Below are 20,000 nucleotides of genomic sequence, written 5' to 3'. Positions count from 1 at the left end.
AGGACTCAAGAGGGAACGAGCCCATTGTTCTACGGTGATCGGTTGCGTTTGTTTCCTTCATATGGTGGTTGATTTACCGGACGTCGAGCCTCGACGACCCAAAGTGCGTGTAGCCCGAGGCCCCCCGGCAATACTGCTCAGCCGGAGAACGGGCCGGGAGCGCAAGGAACGCCTTCACCGCCCGGAGTGTAGAACCGCGATTTCGTGGGCGATCTCTACTGCCCTCTGCCGGTGTGCAACGGCGCTGGCTACTCCCGATCGGTCTGAATCTCGCGGCGCGAAGGGATACGCGAACACACACACACGGACAGAGACGCACGGCGTCGTTACGTAGAGAAGCAGCCGCACCGCTTCAAAAACACAAAGGACTAGTGTGTGCTGGGTGATTCTGACAGACGAAACCATGTAGAAAAAACCCACGTTTTCTAAAAATAACAAAGGTGCGAGGGTTTAGGTTCAGGTTACGTTTTCTTAATCGGCTATCAGGCTGACGCGTTCAGGCCTAGTTCCTTCATCAGAGTACCTCAGGCCCGACCGTCATCCGTCGAAATAGAGCATTCGACGTCACCCGTCGCCATAGAACAACGTACGCATACCTCCTAGGATCCTCGGAAGGTTCCACAACGTACGCATACCTCCTAGGATCCTCGGAAGGTTCCACATTCGAACATGTTTCAACAGAAAAGGTCAGAGCTACGGCGTTTTAAACCCAGGAGACAGACTATGGATCCAGTCAGCCTGAGAGACGCACCGGTAGTCGGAGAGACCGTTTTGGAGACGCAGAGGTTCTGTTAGGGATCGCTAACACGCACACACAAATACACACACACACATATATCATGGTAACTACTTCATGTAGTTAAGTTTATGTAAGGCCGCTGTTAGAGGCTAATTGCTTATTTGTTTTATTGAAATGGCAATGAAATGGAAAACATCACTTGGAATAACACGCACGTCTGTACACACACACACACACACACACACACAGAGAGAGAGAGAGGAGTTGTGTGTAACTTTTCTGAATTACTTTAGCATGTATCACTGATTCAGTAGCTGTTATAAAACATTTTATGAGGCTCAGTCTGGGACACAAACACGCGCATGAAATTTCCCCCCGGGGATTTATAAAGTTCTACACACATACACACACACACACACACACACACACACACACACACACACACATTCCTCCCTGATGAGGTTAGGAGGTCATCTGACTGGACCACCAGAGGACACACAAACACACACAAACACACACACACACACACACACACACGCAACCCGACCGTATGTTTCGTGTTAACCTGTGTCACTTTGATCCCTCCATCAAACAGAACTACTCCTTCATTCTCTCTCCTTCTCCCTCTTTCTTCTCCTCTGTTTCTCATTTGTCATTCAATACCCTCCCAACTTTCGCCCCTTTTGCAAGACCCCCTTGTTTACGAGGTCTTAAATCCTCAGTATTCTGTCAGGCATGGTCACGACATATGAATGACTACCTGTAGGATCTCAAAAGACCTCCAGGACCTTCTCCCCTTACTGTCTACAGACATCCCCATACAGCGCACGCCATGTCCAATACCACGCACCTTGTAACGCCGTGGTCCGGAAGGCTCTAGAAGGTCATTTGGGATTTTCGAAAGAAAAACAGAATGAGAATATGGGGTTCTGAAATAGTAGAGAGTTGTATTACGTTTGACTGACTCTGCGCCCTCGGGGGGGCGGGGGGGGGGGTTCTAGGACAGGATATACGGTTCCAGAATAGAACCGCCATGCTGTTCTTAACAATAACAACTCCTGGTTTCCATCGCTGCAGCTAAACGAGTTTCACGGGTCCCTCTGGCGTCTTAAAATCCCTCAGTCCTGTATTGTGTGGTCCAGTAACTTCCTTGAGCTGTCTGGGCAACATGGGAGGCTCCGACTCAACCAAAACAAGACAGAACATTCTCTTTCTCTCTCTCTCTCTCTCTCTCTCTCTCTCTCTCTCTCTCTCTCTTTCTTTCTCACCCTCCCCCTCTCTCTCTCCCCCCTCTATTTATTGCTTTCTCTTTATCTTTCCTTCTCTCTTATTAACAGTGCCTGAGCATTTCCAAGTGTTGTGGAGGTGTGCATGTGTGTATGTATATATGGGTATTACTAGATATATGTGTGTTTGTATATATGGGTATTACTAGATATATGTGTGCAAGTATATATGGGTATTACTAGATATATCTACAGTATACAGCCTGGATTTATGTTTGTATGTTTGTATCTATCTATCTATCTCTATCTATCTATCTATCTATCTATCTATCTATCTATCTATCTATCTATCTATCTAGCTATCTATCTATCTATCTATCTATCTATCTATCTATCTATCTATCTATCTATCATCTATCTATCTATCTATCTATCTATCTATCTATCTATCTATCTATCTATCTATCTATCTATCTATCTATCTATCTATCTATCTATCTATCTATCTATCTATCTATCTATCTTATTTCTATTTTTCTTCTCTTCTCTTTTTCTTTCTTTCTTTCCCTCCCTCTCTTTCTCTGTCTCTTTCCCCCCGCGTTCAGAGAGCTGAATTCCGAGGGTAAAGTTGAAACTGGGTGTTTTGAAAGCGGAACTTTCCCCCCCCCCCCCTCCCCCCCGTCGTTGAGAATAATCCCTCTATCCTTCCTACAATCAGGGCCCCTCAGAGGAGAGAGACGAACTCTAGAACGTTCCAGAGCTACAGAGCGGGTGTGTGTGTGTGTGTGTGTGTGCGTGTGTGTGTGGAAGGGGGGGGGGGGCGTCTTAGACGGGCCTTATTTGATGGTTGGATGATATCGTAAGTGGCGAGAGGCCCTGTGGAAGATTCCGGTAAAATGTCAACCTTACAGTAACAGCACGGCTCCGTGTTCTCGCTCCCGTGTCGGCGGAAGTGCACGGGCGGTTTCGAGGTCGAGAGCGACGTCAGGAGTTATGTCAGCGTGGTTTCGATTAGGTTTGAGTACGGAGACTCTTGATTATGATAAAGGTTCTGGCCACCCCTCCTCCTCTCGTTACAACCCTCCCTCCCGAACTCTGTCCTCAATTCAAATCAATTCAAATCACTTTATTTTCCGCGAGGAACTTCATCCGTCTTTATCGTCCTCTCTCTCAGTCCCTCCATACGTCCGTCCCTCCTCGTTAACCCCACCTGTCCCTCTCTCCGTCTGCAGGGAGACCACACGTGGGCGACCATGCTGGGTCAGAGTGTGCGTCTGCGGCCCGTGCCCATTCAGAGCCTGTCGGAGCTGGAGAGGGCCCGCCTACAGGAAGTGGCCCTCTACCACCTGGAGGTGAGGGACCTGGACTTCAAGATCAGCATCCCTCGAGGTGTGTGCTGCTGCTGTGTGTGTGTGTGTGTGTCTGTGTGTGTGTTTGTGTGTGTGTGTAGTATATATGTGTACTATGTGCTGGGTTAGAGTGTGTACTGTAGGTGTTCGTGCGTGCGTGCGTGTGTGTGTGCGTGCGTGTGTGTATAGTGTATAAAGTGCATGTGTGTATGTTGGGTACTGTACATCAACTGTAAATGTCGGTGGAACAGAATCACCAACATCCACTCAGAAATGCCCGGGGTCACCTCTAGGGGGCGCCATAACGGAGGCAACGGCAACACTGGACCGAGCTGATGCTTCACGGGAACTGACATGTCTCCCTTCTGCTGGAGCCTGAGTTGGTTGTGAAGGGTCTTCAGATGGCCGGCCCCCCCTAGGAGATGGGCCAGGCGGCTAGCGAGGTGCTGCTCAGTCTCAGACATTATTGGGGGCCGCCCAGAATGGGGGGGGCGCTGTTTTCTGCTGTATAACCATGACGTACAATAGGCTACTTTGTCCTTTCCACCTGTCATTGTCATCATCTTGCGATGTCTGTTGTCAACTAAGCGCTCCTGTATCTGACTGATTTCTAATGTCTGACGGCATTATTAGTGTTTGTGTGCTTTGTATTTCTATTTGGACATATAAATTATTCAAGTGTATAGTGTATGTATGTACTGTATGTTGTGTGTGTGTGTGTGTGTGTGTGTGTGTGTGTGTATGTGTGTGTATGTGGTGTATGTTGGGGGTGTGTGTGTGAGTGCGTGTGTGTGTGAGTGTGTGTGCGTGTGTGTGCGTGCGTGCGTGCGTGTGTGAGTGAGTGTCAGCTGATGTAGCCTCTGACCTTTCTTGAACTCCAGGTCCCGCAGTTGACATGTAAACGATCTCTGGCTACTCAGCTAGTCAAAACAAAACAGTAACTCTCCGACGCTATAAAACAAGACGGTCTCTCTCCAACAAGATAGTAACTTTCTCCTGCAGTTTTCATAACCGATATCATCACACACTTCATCTTTTCTTAAGCCGTTTTACTCCTTCTTTTACATAATTCATCCCTCCCTTTTTCATCCCTCTCTTCCTGTGTGTTACTCAACTGGTTTTACTTAATCTAAGTCCAAGCTGAGTGGATGATTAGTGTGTGTGCGTGTGCGCGTGTGTGTGTGTGAACCATATGGTAACATGAAATCGGTGCGTTACGCAACGCCGTGCCTCCTCGCTCGCAGCGAATCGTTATTTTCCCCTCATCCGTCCCCCCCTCCTCCTCCCCCTCATCCGTCCCCCCCTCCTCCTCTCCCTCATCCGTCCCCCCCTCCTCCTCCCCCTCATCCGTCCCCCCCTCCTCCTCCCCCTCATCCGTCCCCCCCTCCTCCTCTCCCTCATCCGTCCCCCCCTCCTCCTCCCCCTCATCCGTCCCCCCCTCCTCCTCCCCCTCATCCGTCCCCCCCTCCTCCTCTCGCGCTCCTCTCTTCCCGCTCGTCCTCTCTCGTCCGCCAATCCCTCTTTCGCGCAAAGACGCTTTGCCTTTATTTCCCTTCGGAAAGCCGTTAATCCCCAGTATCAGCGAGTCGCCGTACGTTCAGACAGCGGATATTGAATATTGTCTGTCAACAGATGGCTATCAGGAACTGGAATTGACAGATATGGAAAACAGAAGAAAAAGAAAACAACTATTTACATTATATTCCGTTACATTTCAGCCATTTAGCCGACACTTTTAACTTTTATCCAAAGCGACTTACAATAATTGCATTTAACGTAGGAAAAGGCAATGTACTACTACTTGCCAGAATTCACAATCTTCTTTCTAATACACGTGACTAAGAGCATAGTCTCGTGCTGAAGGCAAAGTGAAGAATAGCAAACTAAAAAATACAATAGGTGCTTAAGAGGGAGGATCGTGGTACTTTTTGAAGAGATGAGTTTTGAGCCTGCGTAGAAAGATGGGCAGCGACTCTGCTGTCCTGACGTCAGTGAACAGGAACAGTCATACTAAGCAGCCCTGCTCGCCGGATGTGAGGGAATGTTCCTCATCTTGAAGAGTGAGCTGTCACACTGAGCAGGCCCGGCCTCTGAACGTGTGGGAACGTTCCTCATGTTCCCTCTGGGCGTGTTCTAGGGTTCTGGGTGTGTTCTAGGGCTCCTGGGTCTTTCTCCCTCAGGCTGGAAGTAGCTGGTTAAGATAACTGACCCCACACAGCTCACCCTCGCTGGGTTCAGTGCTGCTGATGGGGATCTTGTGTGTGTGTGTGTGTGTGTGTGTCTGTGTGTATTTTAGGATTAGCCTTCAGGGTCCCTGTTGAGTTCTCCTCTCTGCTCCGATCCCTCTGTCTGGGTCCATACCAAAACCACTGGAGACTGTTTTCTCAGGCTTGCTGTGTCTGTGTGTGTGTGTGTGTGTGTGTGTGTGTGTGTGTGTGTGTGTGTGTCTCTGTGTGTGTGTGTGTGTGTGTGTGTGTGTGTGTGTGTGTTTCCTGGCGATGCTCAGTGGATTCTTTGTCAGATCTCAGGTCAATTTTGGTCTTATTTGGTGTGTTTGCTACATTGTTCTCATGCCCCCCCCCCCCTCTCTCTCTCTCTCTCTCTCTCTCTCTCTCTCTCTCTCTCTCTTCTTTTTCCCTTTTTTTCTCCTTTTTCTTTTTCATCCTCATCATCCCTTTCTTCTCTTCTCTCTGTTCATCTTACTCTAACTCTGTTAAGATGCCTTGGTCCTTGGATCAGGTAACAAACATGCACGTGGGCGCACACACAGACACACACACACACACACACATGCAGACAAGCAAACACAAACACACACACACACTTGGAGCATTGATGGGAGATTAGGCCTGGCTGTAGGTGGCGTGTGTGTGTGTGTAGTGGGAGGGGCTATAGCTAAACCTTGGAAATAAACTTCAATTTCCTGCAGTCATGGGAATTTGACCCTTAGTACAGTATGTTTCACACACACACACACACACACGCACACACACGGATCCCACTGACCCCTATTACAACGACACACACACCCATGCATACACACACACACGGTTACACAAACACACACACACACAGATCCCACATCGCCATACTCCCGTCTGCCCACATTCCAAAGAATTCCCGATACTTCGCCTGGATCGTTCCATCTGGGAACGGGGAGGGGGGGGGCACAGAATTCCCATCAATTCGAGGCCTTCTGGACCTCACACCGTTAGGGGGAAACCGAGTCACTAAGCCCCGCCCTAAACAGGGAAAGCGACGGTCGTCATTAAAGCCCCAAACTAAACAACGGCATCTTCCATGGACCTTCCCGGGACCTTCCAGGGACCTTCCAGGGATGTTTTTTTTGTTGCCTTGTGAACCCGCGAGCCACGCCCACGTAGCGGGCGTGTCCCCTGGTCGCTGGCTGACCGGAGGGCTGAGCGTTGCCGAGGCCCCGTGGAAACAAACAAAGACTTTATCTGTACAAAAAAAGGTCTATTCCTGGAACGGCCTCGGGGCTGAGGAGGAGGCGCGCGTACTCAGGAAACAGACGTGTGTAATGAGGGTGTGTGTGTGTGTGTGTGTGTGTGTGTGTGTGTGAGAGAGAGAGAGGGCTTGTTCTGAAGGGGGACATCCAGGTTAACGTTAGTGTCTGTTTTTGTTTTAGGGGGGTTTTAAAAGAACCTTGTTAACAAGGGGTGGAAATGGAGGGTGGGAGACACGCACACACACACGCGCACACACACACAACCAAATGAAAGTGGGGCGCGGATCATTGGGGGATCACACGGTGAACGGTTTTCATTCGCTGTCCTTTAAACACAAATAAACATCAAGCACTTCTTCTTCTTCTGTTCCATTGTTTTCTAGAGATTCACAAGAGGAGGAAATCACTGCGAAGGAAGTTTGACTCCTTCTCCAAAGAGAAGAAAGAGAGAGGTACGTTCCTCACACACACACACACACACGCACACGTGCGCGCACACAAACAAACACACACAGTTCATTATGGTGCTGTGACTATGGTTTACAGTAAGTATCAACAGTCATAAAATTGCAAACTGCTGTGTGTGTGTGTGTGTGCGTGCAGGTGTATGTTTGTGTGTGTGTGTGTGTGTGTGTTTGTGTGTGTTTGTGTGTGCGTGCAAGTGTATGCGTGTGTGTGTTTGTGTGTGTGTGTGTGTGTCTGACTCAGCGTCTTCTGTGCATTCCACCCAGGTCAGGTCAGTCTTAACGGGACCACAACTGACGTCTTCCTAACCCTGTAGAGCATCATCACAGCTCACTGTGTGTGTGTGCGTGCGTGTGTGTGTGTGTTGTCCTACTGTACTTTAGTTACTGTGGACCGGACCATTTTCACGGAACGGGCGTCACGGTTCTATTGTTTGGTCGGCTTTTTATATGCTGAGTCATGAACACAGAAAAGCTCCTGCATACTGTAGCTGTTTGACTTAGATGCCGGAACACCGTCACTTTCTCCCAGCACACACACACACACACACACACACACACACACACATACACTCGCACACACACGCACGCACACACACACACTCTCTCTCTCTCTCTCTCTCTCTCTCTCTGCCACCGTGTCATACTACACACCTCTTTTCTCTTCCTGCCCTTGGCTGTTGTGTCCATCCTTTCATCCCTCTCTCTCTCTCTCTCTCTCTCTCTCTCTCTCACTGAATTTTCAGATCAAATTCCACATGGCTTACGAAAGAGGGAGAGAGAGAGAGAGAGAGAGAGAGAGAGAGCTCTCGTAAGCCATGTGAAATTTGACCTGAAAATCTGGGGCTGATGAGATGTTATCACTGGTGTTTACCTGGCCCACATACACACACTCACACACATAAACACACACACACACACACACACACACTCACACACACATAAACACACACACACATAAACACAAACACACACTCACACACACATAAACACACACATAAACACAAACACACACAAACACACACACGCACACAAACAAACACACACATAAGCACAAACACACACACACACTTGCATCAAGGCATGCTGACATACACACAAACACACACACAAGTGTACACACGCACACACACAAACACATACACACGCACACACACACTCATTCTTTCTTTCTCTCTCTCTCTTTTCACGCAACTGTAGTTGCTTCCTGCTTGCGTCGTGAGAGACAAAGAGTGAGTGTGTGTTTGTGTGTGTGTGTATGTGCGTGTGTCCACTTGTGTGTGTGTGATTGTGTGTGTGTATGCCAGCATGCCTTAATGCAAGTGTGTGTGCATGTGCGTGAACGCGTGTGTGTGTGCGTGTGCGTGAGTGTTTGTGTGTGTGTGTGTGTGTGTGTGTGCGTGTGCGTGAGTGTTTGTGTGTGTGTTTGTTGGTGTGTGTGTGTGTGTGTGTGGGCCAGGTTATCATCTGTGTGAACATTTCATGAGCCCCAGGTTTTAAGATCAAATTCCACATGGTTCAGGAGAGAGAGAGAGAGAGAGAGATTCCTCACAGGACACTCCATCCATAATGATCAGCTCTCTCTCACACACACACACACACACATGCACACACACACACACACACACACACACACACACATACACACACACACACACAGAGGTACACACACAGGCAGGCTGCAGGGTGTCTCTTACTGTAAATACTGACAGACACACACACACTCCTAACCACAGGAATTTCACTTTTGGGACCATTCTATTGGTCCCACTGTGCTGCTGTTTGAGTGAAACCAAGTAGAGTACACCCCAAAGTATTGCGCACACTGCAGTAGCCTACGGGGGGGGGGGGGGGGGGGGGGGGCGGGGGGGTAGTATTACATGGTCTCATCTCTGATGGCCTCACCTCCTACACTGGGACACAACACAACGTAACGCGAGCGTATCCGTCCACGCGGACATCAGAGATATCGAGTGGAACCCATCATAGCTCAGCACAGCCATCTGTGAGGGGGAAGATAAAAAACGAAACACCTACCTGAACAGGAAGGAAGGAACGTTGACGGTTTTATCGAGAGCCGCGGTTGGCGGCGCTTCAGTTCCAGCCGAACGAATAGCGTGTGGCCTATTGTATCATCACGTCTCATCTGATGTTTCTTCTTCTTTCACCCTCCCTCCCTCTCTCTCTCTCTCTCTCTCTCTCTCTCTCTCTCTCTCCCTCTCTCAATCCCCGCTCTCTTTCTCCCTCCATCCATCCCTCCCTCTCTCCGTCCCTCTCCCTCTTCACCCCCCCCCCCCCGCCCCTTCCTCTCCCTCCCATTTCTCTCTCTTTCTCTTGGTCCCTCTCTCCTCTCTTCCCCTCTCTCCCTCACTCTCTTCCTCTCTCTTCTCCTTGGCTCCTCCCTCCTCTCTTCCCCTCCTTCCCTCCCTCCCTCCCCCCCCCCCAGAGGCGGCCCCCAAGGCGTTCGGGGTCCCTCTCTCCCAGGTCATCGCCAACGACCGCGCCCACAAGCAGCGTCAGGACGCGCTGAGGGAGAGCCGGCGGGACTGCCTGGACCTGGAGGCCAGCGTGCTGCGCTTCCGCGCCCAGAAACACCAGCTGCTCAACGGGAGCAAGGCGCCGGGCGGCTCCTCCTCCTCCTCCTCGGCGGTCTCCGTGGCCCCCGCCGCCGCCGATGTTTCCTCGTCGTCGAAGCCGCCGTCCTCGCCGGCGTGCGACGCCAAGCCGCTCTCGCCCAGGTTCCTGGACAGCGCGCCCCGGGTGCAGAGGAGGGTGAGGGGGACGCACGCTCACACTCTCCATGTCTCTCTCTCTCACTCTCTCTCTCCTACACACACACACACACACACATACTATCCATGTCTCTCTTGTCTCTCAACTTGTCGATTGTAGAGTCGATTGTAGAGTGAAGACATCCCGATCTCGCGAGCTCACGTTGTTTCACTCTGTGTGAAAGAAACCGTCTGGCGCTTGTCAGGTTAGATCTAGACCAGCAGATATGAACTGTGGTAATACAGCATACACACATATGCATAAAAACACACACCAAGAAAGTTAGACATGAATCGCTTTAATTCAGCATGACTACAATGAAAAGTCTTCATATTTCACATAATCTCATTTGCCATAATGTCAAGCGCAACGATCAACTAAAAAGTTGAAAACATGAAAAAAAACAAGTTCCACAAAACACTCATCATCTCATCACGTTTTGTTTGTTTTTAACAAGCGTTGCTCAGATATGGAACAAGCGTTGCTCAGATATGGAACAAGCGTTGCTCAGATATGGAACAAGCGTTGCTTAGATGTGGAACAAGCGTTGCTCAGATATGGAACTGTTGCGCCCTGCTAACTAGCACACACAGGATTGGGTCACTAACCAGTCTCAGGTTAGCCAAAGACAGCGCCAGTCTACCAGGCAAAGCGTACACGAAACCCAGCCGGTAAAAGACGAGGAGACCGGCCACATAGTAAGGGCCGTAGAGAACCACGAGAGTAAACAGGGACACGTAGAGAACCAGGAAGCCCTGCTGCTTAGCTCGCTCAGACAGACGTGATCTGGACCGACACATGAGGACCCATGCCGTCACCGCGACGCTCCCAGCCACGAGGTCTGATATTATCACAATGAAAGGAAGCAAATATCCGAACGCCATGGCTCCGACTACGCCGACGAGCCAGACGTTGAGCGCGACCGGCAGGGCGCACCACTTGGATCGCAGACGAGAGGAGCGCCGCGGACACGCGAGGGACAGAACGCCCTCTAGCGCCACCAGCTGGTGGAACAGCAGACCGCAGGACCTCGACACCACCCACAACTTGATCGTTATCACCATGTGGGGGAACGTGCTCCGTCGATTCCACCACACCTGCGGCAGGTAAACGATCATGATGATCGACAGGGCCAGCTGGACGGCATCGCAGAGGAGGAGGGTGATGAGGAAGACGCTGGCGATGGAGCTTCCCGGGTTCCTCTTCCTCAGCAGACGTCTGACGGCCCAGATCAGAGCGCCGAAGCCCGAGCACATGCCGACCGACAGGAACAGGGCGCCTCTGGTCATGTCGAACGACTGCACGGCGTCATACGAAGACTCAAACCTCCATAGAGATTCATAAAAAGATCCATCCATTGTGACGCTTCTTGACTGACAAAAAAAAGGAAACAAAAAAATTGAGTTTGTAAATTAGTCTGTTTAATTTCATTCATGTTTAATGTCATTAATTCAATTTAAGTCAACACTTGAATCGATTTTAATATACTCTGAACCAGATCATATTGGTTTAATTTATAATGCGTTTTCTTTTGTTAGAGCTCAATTTTACGGAAGAGCATTCGGGCCAACAGCAGTTTTTTTGTTTGTTTTTTTTACTTCTGAGTTTAAATTCAGAAATTCTGACTTTTTTCTCAGAAGTTATTTCAGACTTTTTTCTCAGAAATTCTGACTTTAAGCTCAGAAATTTCTGACTTTAATCTCAGAAGTTATTTCAGAGTTTTTTTTCTCAGAAATTCTGACTTTAATCTCAGAAGTTATTTCTGACTTTTTTCTCAGAAATTCTGACTTTGATCTCAGAAATTCTGACTTTAAAGTCAGAGATTCTGAGTTTTTTCATCAGAAATTCTGACTTTCTCAGAATTTATTATTAAAAAAATAATAAACTCAGTTGTTGCACCAGACCACAGCCAGAAAACATCTTCTCAGAAGCACAGTGGGTTTCTTTAATAACCCACATGACCTACATTATAGCTCTCACACTCTAGTTATTTTTAAATATACTTAAACATCACCTGTGCAACAGTCCTGGGACACATGATGAAATATAATTGTACAAAGATAAATAATCTGTTCATAGTCCTTAGTTTTGAAATATGCATTTCCTCCATTTTGGGGGCAATGCATCAACATTTCAACATCTAGATTTGTTAGATTCAGTACTTGTTAAAAAAAAAAATCATACTAAGTATTTTTGCTTTAAACAACTCTTTGTCTACCCGTACACAGATTATGAAATTATAACAAAAATGATGATGATGATGACAAAATGTTTGATATAGCCTTATCAGAACGTATTTCCTGTTGTGAAGGGTAACCCAGGGTCAGATAACTACACTGATGAGACTGGCTGATATGAACCACCGCGGGGAAGGGGGTATTACTGCTGACATGCTGTACTGCGAAAACTAAGTACCACATCGTCTCAAACTGCACCTTGAGATAACATTCATTCATATGATGATGTGGCCTACATGACATCTCACGTCAACTGTTTGAAGATATACATCCTTTAAAAAAAAATCACTCCGTTTGTTTTTCACTCTCTCTCTCTCTCTCTTTCTCTCTCTCTCTCTCTCTCTCTCTCTTGTTAGTTTCACGATGCCAGACTTTCGAGATCTCCGCCTCTCTAATCTCACATCTATTATTGCCTCTCTACCGTAGCAGCAGCGCAGGGTGGAAGCTGTTGTTTTCAATGGCGTGTGCTGGTTAGTTGGTGGCGGTGTGAAGCATGGACCAACTTAGAACCTGTTACATTTTGGAGCGGATCTGAATTATGGGCGAGTGAAAACCAAACTTTTGAGGGAAGCCCGTTCCCAGTGGGGCCTGGGGCGGTTTGGCGCACCCCGATCCAAACCCAGTGTCTCTAGCGGCCCCACGCGGGGAGCTGGCTTCGCTCAAAGTTTGGTTTTAATTTGTGGATCTGCCGGGTGATTCTGATCCGCTCCCAAACGTAACGGGTTCGAAGTTGGCCCGTGCTACACCCCTCCACCAAGTTTCATGAAAATCGGTCGGGTCGTTTTTTTTTTGCGTAATCCTGCTAACAAATAAACGAACCAACCAATAAATAAAAACATTACCTGCGCTGTCGCTGGGGCGGAGGTAATAACTGATAAAACCAAAATGCTGTATATTTGTTGCAGCCTTACCTGGATGTGTTTCCTGCTGTGAAGAGCTGCAGTGCCAGGGTGAGATGCAGCCAGACTGATCTAGACTGATCTAGACTGATCTAGACTGGCAGATATACTCTAGTGAGGGGGGGGGGGTGGAGGGGGGAGGGGCAGGGTATCTGGGCAGGTTTAGTGCTGACAGAATTGTACATTGCAGAATTCATCATTTATAATCATCTCAGATTAGGCCTGGTCTTAAGTCTGGCGCTTGTCAGGTTAGATCTAGACCAGCAGATATGAACTGTGGTAATACAGCATACACACATATGCATAAAAACACACACCAAGAAAGTTAGACATGAATCGCTTTAATTCAGCATGACTACAATAAAAAGTCTTCATATTTCACATAATCTCAGTTGCCATAATGTCATGCTCACCAAATCTATGTTATGGTACACAAGAGCGCAACGATCAACTAAAAAGTTGAAATCATGAAAAAAAACAAGTTCCACAAAACACTCATCATCTAATCACGTTTAGTTTGTTTTTAACAAGCGTTGCTCAGATATGGAACAAGCGTTGCTCAGATGTGGAACAAGCGTTGCTCAGATATGGAACAAGCGTTGCTCAGATGTGGAACAAGCGTTGCTCAGATATGGAACAAGCGTTGCTCAGATATGGAACAAGGGTTCCTCAGATATGGAACAAGCGTTGCTTAGATGTGGAACAAGCGTTGCTCAGATATGGAACTGTTGCGCCCTGCTAACTAGCACACACAGGATTGGGTCACTGACCAGTCTCAGGTTAGCCAAAGACAGCGCCAGTCTACCAGGCAAAGCGTACACGAAACCCAGCCGGTAAAAGACGAGGAGACCGGCCACATAGTAAGGGCCGTAGAGAACCACGAGAGTAAACAGGGACACGTAGAGAACCAGGAAGCCCTGCTGCTTAGCTCGCTCAGACAGACGTGATCTGGACCGACACATGAGGACCCATGCCGTCACCGCGACGCTCCCAGCCACGAGGTCTGATATTATCACAATGAAAGGAAGCAAATATCCGAACGCCATGGTTCCGACTACGCCGACGAGCCAGACGGCGAGCGCGACCGGCAGGGCGCACCACTTGGATCGCAGACGAGAGGAGCGCCGCGGACACGCGAGGGACAGAACGCCCTCTAGCGCCACCAGCTGGTGGAACAGCAGACCGCAGGACCTCGACACCACCCACAACTTGATCGTTATCACCATGTGGGGGAACGTGCTCCCTCGATTCCACCACACCTGCGGCAGGTAAACGATCATGATGATCGACAGGGCCAGCTGGACGGCGTCGCAGAGGAGGAGGGTGATGAGGAAGACGCTGGCGATGGAGCTTCCCGGGTTCCTCTTCCTCAGCAGACGTCTGACGGCCCAGATCAGAGCGCCGAAGCCCGAGCACATGCCGACCGACAGGAACAAGGCGCCTCTGGTGGTGTCGAACGACTGCACGGCGTCATACGAAGACTCAAACCTCCATAGAGATTCATAAAAAGATCCATCCATTGTGATGCTTCTTGACTGACAAAAAAAAGGAAACAAAAAAATTTAGTTTGTAAATTAGTCTGTTTAATTTCATTCATGTTTAATGTCATTAATTCAATTTAAGTCAACACTTGAATCGATTTTAATATACTCTGAACCAGATCATATTGGTTTAATTTATAATGCGTTTTCTTTTGTTAGAGCTCAATTTTACGGAAGAGCATTCGGGCCAACAGCAGTTTTTTCTTTTTTTTTTTTTACTTCTGAGTTTAAATTCAGAAATTCTGAATTTTTTCTCAGAAATTCTGACTTTAATCTCAGAAGTTATTTCTGACTTAAATCTCAGAAGTTATTTCTGACTTTTTTCTCAGAAATTCTGACTTTAAAGTCAGAAATTCTGAGTTTTTTTCTCAGAAATTCTGACTTTAATCTCAGTAGTTCTGACTTTAATCTCAGAAGTTATTTCTGACTTTTTTCTCAGAAATTCTGACTTTAAAGTCAAAAATTCTGACTTTAAACTCAGAAGTTTAAAAAAATAATAAACTCAGTTGTTGGCCCTAATGCTCTTCCGTACAATTCTGCACCAGACCACAGCCAGAAAACATCTTCTCAGAAGCGCAGTGGGTTTCTTTAATAACCCACATTATAGTTGTACCCTACCTACATTATAGCTCTCACACTCTAGTTATTTTTAAATATACTTAAACATCACCTGTGCAACAGTCCTGGGACACATGATGAAATATAATTGTACAAAGATAAATAATCTGTTCATAGTCCTTAGTTTTGAAATATGCAATTCCCCCATTTTGGGGGCAATGCATCAGCATTTCAACATCTAGATTTGTTAGATTCAGTACTTGTTAAAAAAAAATCATACAAAGTATTTTTGCTTTAAACAACTCTTTGTCTACCCGTACACAGATGATGAAATTATAGCAAAAAAAAATCCCAGCTGATGATGACAAAATGTTTGATATAGCCTTATCAGAACGTATTTCCTGTTGTGAAGGGTAACCCAGGGTCAGATAACTGATGAGACTGGCAGATATGAACCACCGCGGGGAAGGGGTATTACTGCTGACATGCTGTATTGCGAAAACTAAGTACCACATCGTCTCAAACTGCACCTTGAGATAACATTCATTCATATGATAATGTGGCCTACATGACATGTCACGTCAACTGTTTGAAGATATACATCCTTTAAAAATCACTCCGTCTGTTTTTCTCTCTCTCTCTCTCTCTCTCTCTCTCTCTCTCTCGTTAGTTTCACGATGCCAGACTTTCGAGATCTCCGCCTCTCTAATCTCACATCAATTATTGCCTCTGCCCTAGCAGCAGCGCAGGGTGGAAGCTGTTGTTTTCAATGGCGTGTGCTGGTTAGTTGGTGGCGGGGTGAAGCACGGGCCAACTTACAGTAGAACCTGTTACATTTTGGAGCGGATCTGAATTATGGGCGAGTGAAAACCAAACTTTTGAGGGAAGCCCGCTCCCAGTGGGGCCTGGGGCGGTTTGGCGCATCCCGGTTCAAACCCAGTGTCTCTAGCGCCCCCACGCGGGGAGCTGGCTTCGCTCAAAGTTTGGTTTTAATTCGTGGATCTGCCGGGTGATTCGGATCCGCTCCCAAACGTAACGGGTTCGAAGTTGGCCCGTGCTACACCCCTCCACCGAGTTTCATGAAAATCGGTCGGGTCGTTTATTTTTGCGTAATCCTGCTAACAAATAAACGAACCAACCAATAAATAAAAACATTACCTGCGCTGTCGCTGGGACGGAGGTAATAACTGATAAAACCAAAATGCTGTATATTTGTTGCAGCCTTACCTGGATGTGTTTCCTGCTGTGAAGAGCTGCAGTGCCAGGGTGAGATGCAGCCAGACTGATCTAGACTGATCTAGACTGATCTAGACTGGCAGATATACTCTAGTGAGGGGGGGTGGGGGTGGAGGGGGGAGGGGCAGGGTATCTGGGCAGGTTAAGTGCTGACAGAATTGTACATTGCAGAATTTATCATTTATAATCATCTCAGATTAGGCCTAATGTACAAGATGTGCACGCACGTGCGTACGCACACACACACACACACACTGTACCAGATACACAATATGAAACACATAACAAAAGACATACTGTAGTAGGCACACAGATGTACAAAAGGGCTGTAGAATAAGGTAAAAAAGACACACATATACAGAACACACACAACGCAAGATGTACAAAATGTACCCAAAAAAGGGTTACAGAAATTCTATAATCAAAAATAGTAGGCTAAATAGTGAAACTGTAAGCAATTGGCACCAGAGCAGTCTTGGTTGTGAGTATTTGTGTTTATGTGTGTGTGTGTGTGTGTGTGTATACCTGTGTGTTGTGCGTGTGTGTGTGTCTGGATGTGTGTGTGTGTGTGTGTGTGTGTGTGTGTGTACCTGTGTGTTGTGCGTGTGTGTGTGTCTGGATGTGTTTGTGTGTCTGTAAGGCACCAGAAACGACACAGATGTCAGATAGTCACATGACGTGGTTCATGACCACACATCCCTTCATGCAAGATATGGTTTCACTTTTTACAGTCCTAACATGCCCTGTAGATGACGTAGATAGATGCAGATGCTCAACAAATGCCTACAGGGTGAGGAAAGGAGATGTTCTGGGTGTAAATATTAACAAACTTGAAAAGGGCTCGCCAAGCAACGTTGCGACAATTTCTGCTTTGTAGTAGTGACATTTTAAACTGCAATGGAAAAGTAACTGACTCTCCTACAATCAGCCTACATATCATAGAGTCTACATTCATATTTTCAGGTTTTTATGTGCATATTTAGTTCTATTAAAACAACCTCAAATCATCACTATGAATTCTGTGAAATGGCAAAACCAACAAAGCCCTGTCCTACAAGATGTATAAACAACAACAATAAATAAGAACAGAATAAGAGAATAGATACAAAACAAAAATGTGTCAACCAGCTCTTCATTAGCACATGTAGGACAGTATGCAACACTATCAGAAAAAAAGATTTGCTAAATTTGTACTTTTGAGGATCCAACGCCTTGTCAATGGTGCAGTAACTTCAAGGGTACACCCGTTGTACCCCAGGGTTTTTGTTGGGACCCTTACAGTTTGTACCCTTTTTAGGCAAATATACACCCATAGGGACAAATGTGCACCTACAGTAATGCATTGGAACTAAAATGTACCCTTGGAAACGGTACAAATACTGTATGTCCTTTTTAAGGGTACTGCCCCAGTAGCAAATGTGTACTCAATTAAGGCCAGACATGGAAAAACACTAAAAACATAATAATTTTAAAATACAAATTAATCAGTAAGATTATTAATAAAACAACAAATGACAATAAATTACAAAACAACAAATGACAATGTGATGTAATAGATAATTCAAATATTAACGAGAGAAACACATTTGATCATGAATATTGTACACATCAAGGGTCTGAAGGTCCATTTCTTTGCATGGTTTAACTACACTCCATTGACTCAGTATGAATGCAGGGCTGAATCATATAACGTTGGGATTATAGGCTTTTCACAGGGCAGCCACTGTGGTTATACTGTATATAGAATATACATTTGATTAAGAAAAAAGAGAAGATTAATCATCCTAGTGACAGTTAATCCCAGTTTAGCAAAAACAGGGCTTGGCAATGTTCTGATGACAAAGCTAAGAACTAACTCCATACTTGTCCCGATATGATGAACTTGTCAGACTTCTCTTTAAAGATGAGGCAGCAAGATCAGAGCAGCATGGAAGTCAGCGTCAGTAAGACAGGAACAACGAGGAAACAGTCATGTTTCTTATACTGTATAGAGCTCCATACGGTGCAGTTGAGAGATTTCACAACCAAGTCAAATTTACTGTACCCTGGATAAATTGTCAACTTTGTGGTCAGTGTGTTTAGGGGTAAGTGACAACAATGTCTTACAGGGTTTAGCTTCAAAATAGTTCAGTGTTGGGGTCAGTGTTGGGTCAGGGCTGGTACAGTAGCTAGTAAATGTCAGGTTTGTTTACGGTTACTGTAGTTGTGCACCTCCAGTATACAGTAGGCCGTTTATCAGTGGACGATCCACTCCAAATAAAGTGTCACCTGTGACATCACGGCTGTGCTTCAGATACAGATTGAAGCGACTCTAACACAGCCTGAAATGTCAGACAATTACAGCTGGGGCTGGGGAATTCGTGTTGCGACAATCAGCGGCCATTTTGCCGATTCTGAAACGTGCCTACATGCGTTAGCTACTTCCGTCTCATGTTAGCTGACAGTAGCAGACAGAACGTGCGAGGCTATAAGGAACCTAAACGCAGACGGTGTCATTTTTCTATAACAATTACAGTGTGCCATCTACATTTATTTCAGAATATGTTACATAAAAAAAAAAAAAAAATCTGTCTGTTAACCTTTAAATGAAAACGACAAGTATGACAGCGTCAGAGGTGGTAATCTGTGACCAGAACCGTTTTCTGAGGAAACCTCTCCTAAATTCTTTCCTATTCACTGTATTTCTTCACTCCCAAATGAGTTCATTTTCAGGATTAGGAGAACATTCCGGACTCAGATCATTCATGTTTTCCACTGCACTCCTCTCATCTCCTCCCCTATTATCTCCCCACCCTCCCCCCTCCCCTCTCTCCATCCCTCCCTCCATCCCTCCCTCTCCAGGGCGGCCTGTCCGTGGACTGCCTCTCCGACCTCGTGGAGAGTCAGTCCCGCCTGCTGGAGGCGCTGCAGCTGTCCCACCCGGCGGAGCTGGAGCTGAGGAAGAGTTCGGGGGGCGGGGCCGGGGGGCGGGGCCAGGCCAAGCTCAGCCTCAACCCCGTCTACAGGCAGGTGCCCCGGGTGCTGGAGAGGTGCTGCACGCACATAGAGACACACGGTGAGACAGAGAGAGAGAGAATGCGTGCGTGTGTGCGTGTGTGTGTGTGCGTGTGTGTTTGTGGAGAGGTGTGCCACATAAGTGCCAATTATGTGGAGGCGTGGCCACATAAGTGCCAATCAGCGTCCTTGGACCTGTGAATATTCCTCTTTGGTCTAGACCAGTGGGTCAGCAGTTAGAATCCTGTCCCGTACATGACGATGAAGAGGATGAAGAGTTAGGCCTACCTGAGATCCAGGGGTACTTGATCTAACTCAATCTATTTCCTGTCCCTAGGCCTACAGACCGTTGATCTAACTAGATCTATTTCCTGTCCCTAGACCTACAGACCGTTGATCTAACTAGATCTATTTCCTGTCCCTAGGCCTACAGACCGTTGATCTAACTAGATCTATTTCCTGTCCCTAGGCCTACAGACCGTTGATCTAACTAGATCTATTTCCTGTCCCTAGGCC

At 47.0% G+C, this 20,000-nt stretch overlaps 1 protein-coding gene across 1 annotated transcript in view; it reads left to right on the top strand.

Annotated features, from left to right (window-relative positions):
- Positions 1-3,203: 3,203 nt before the first annotated feature.
- Positions 3,204-20,000, top strand: part of arhgap36 (Rho GTPase activating protein 36) — a gene marked incomplete at its 3' end in the record, with an annotated part of 20,454 nt that continues 3,657 nt past the window's right edge. Inside the window, exons 1-4 of the mRNA XM_084451617.1 lie at positions 3,204-3,354; positions 7,167-7,235; positions 9,694-10,019; positions 19,332-19,545. Coding sequence (XP_084307743.1) covers positions 3,219-3,354; positions 7,167-7,235; positions 9,694-10,019; positions 19,332-19,545 — 745 coding nt within the window. The 5' untranslated portion in view covers positions 3,204-3,218. The remainder of the gene's footprint in view (positions 3,355-7,166; positions 7,236-9,693; positions 10,020-19,331; positions 19,546-20,000) is intronic.

The sequence above is a fragment of the Borostomias antarcticus genome (assembly GCF_949987555.1).
Source record: "Borostomias antarcticus genome assembly, chromosome: 17".
NCBI lineage: Eukaryota > Metazoa > Chordata > Actinopteri > Stomiiformes > Stomiidae > Borostomias > Borostomias antarcticus.
The sequence above is the reverse complement of the archived record's forward strand: the minus strand, read 5'-3'. Positions and strand labels throughout refer to the sequence as shown.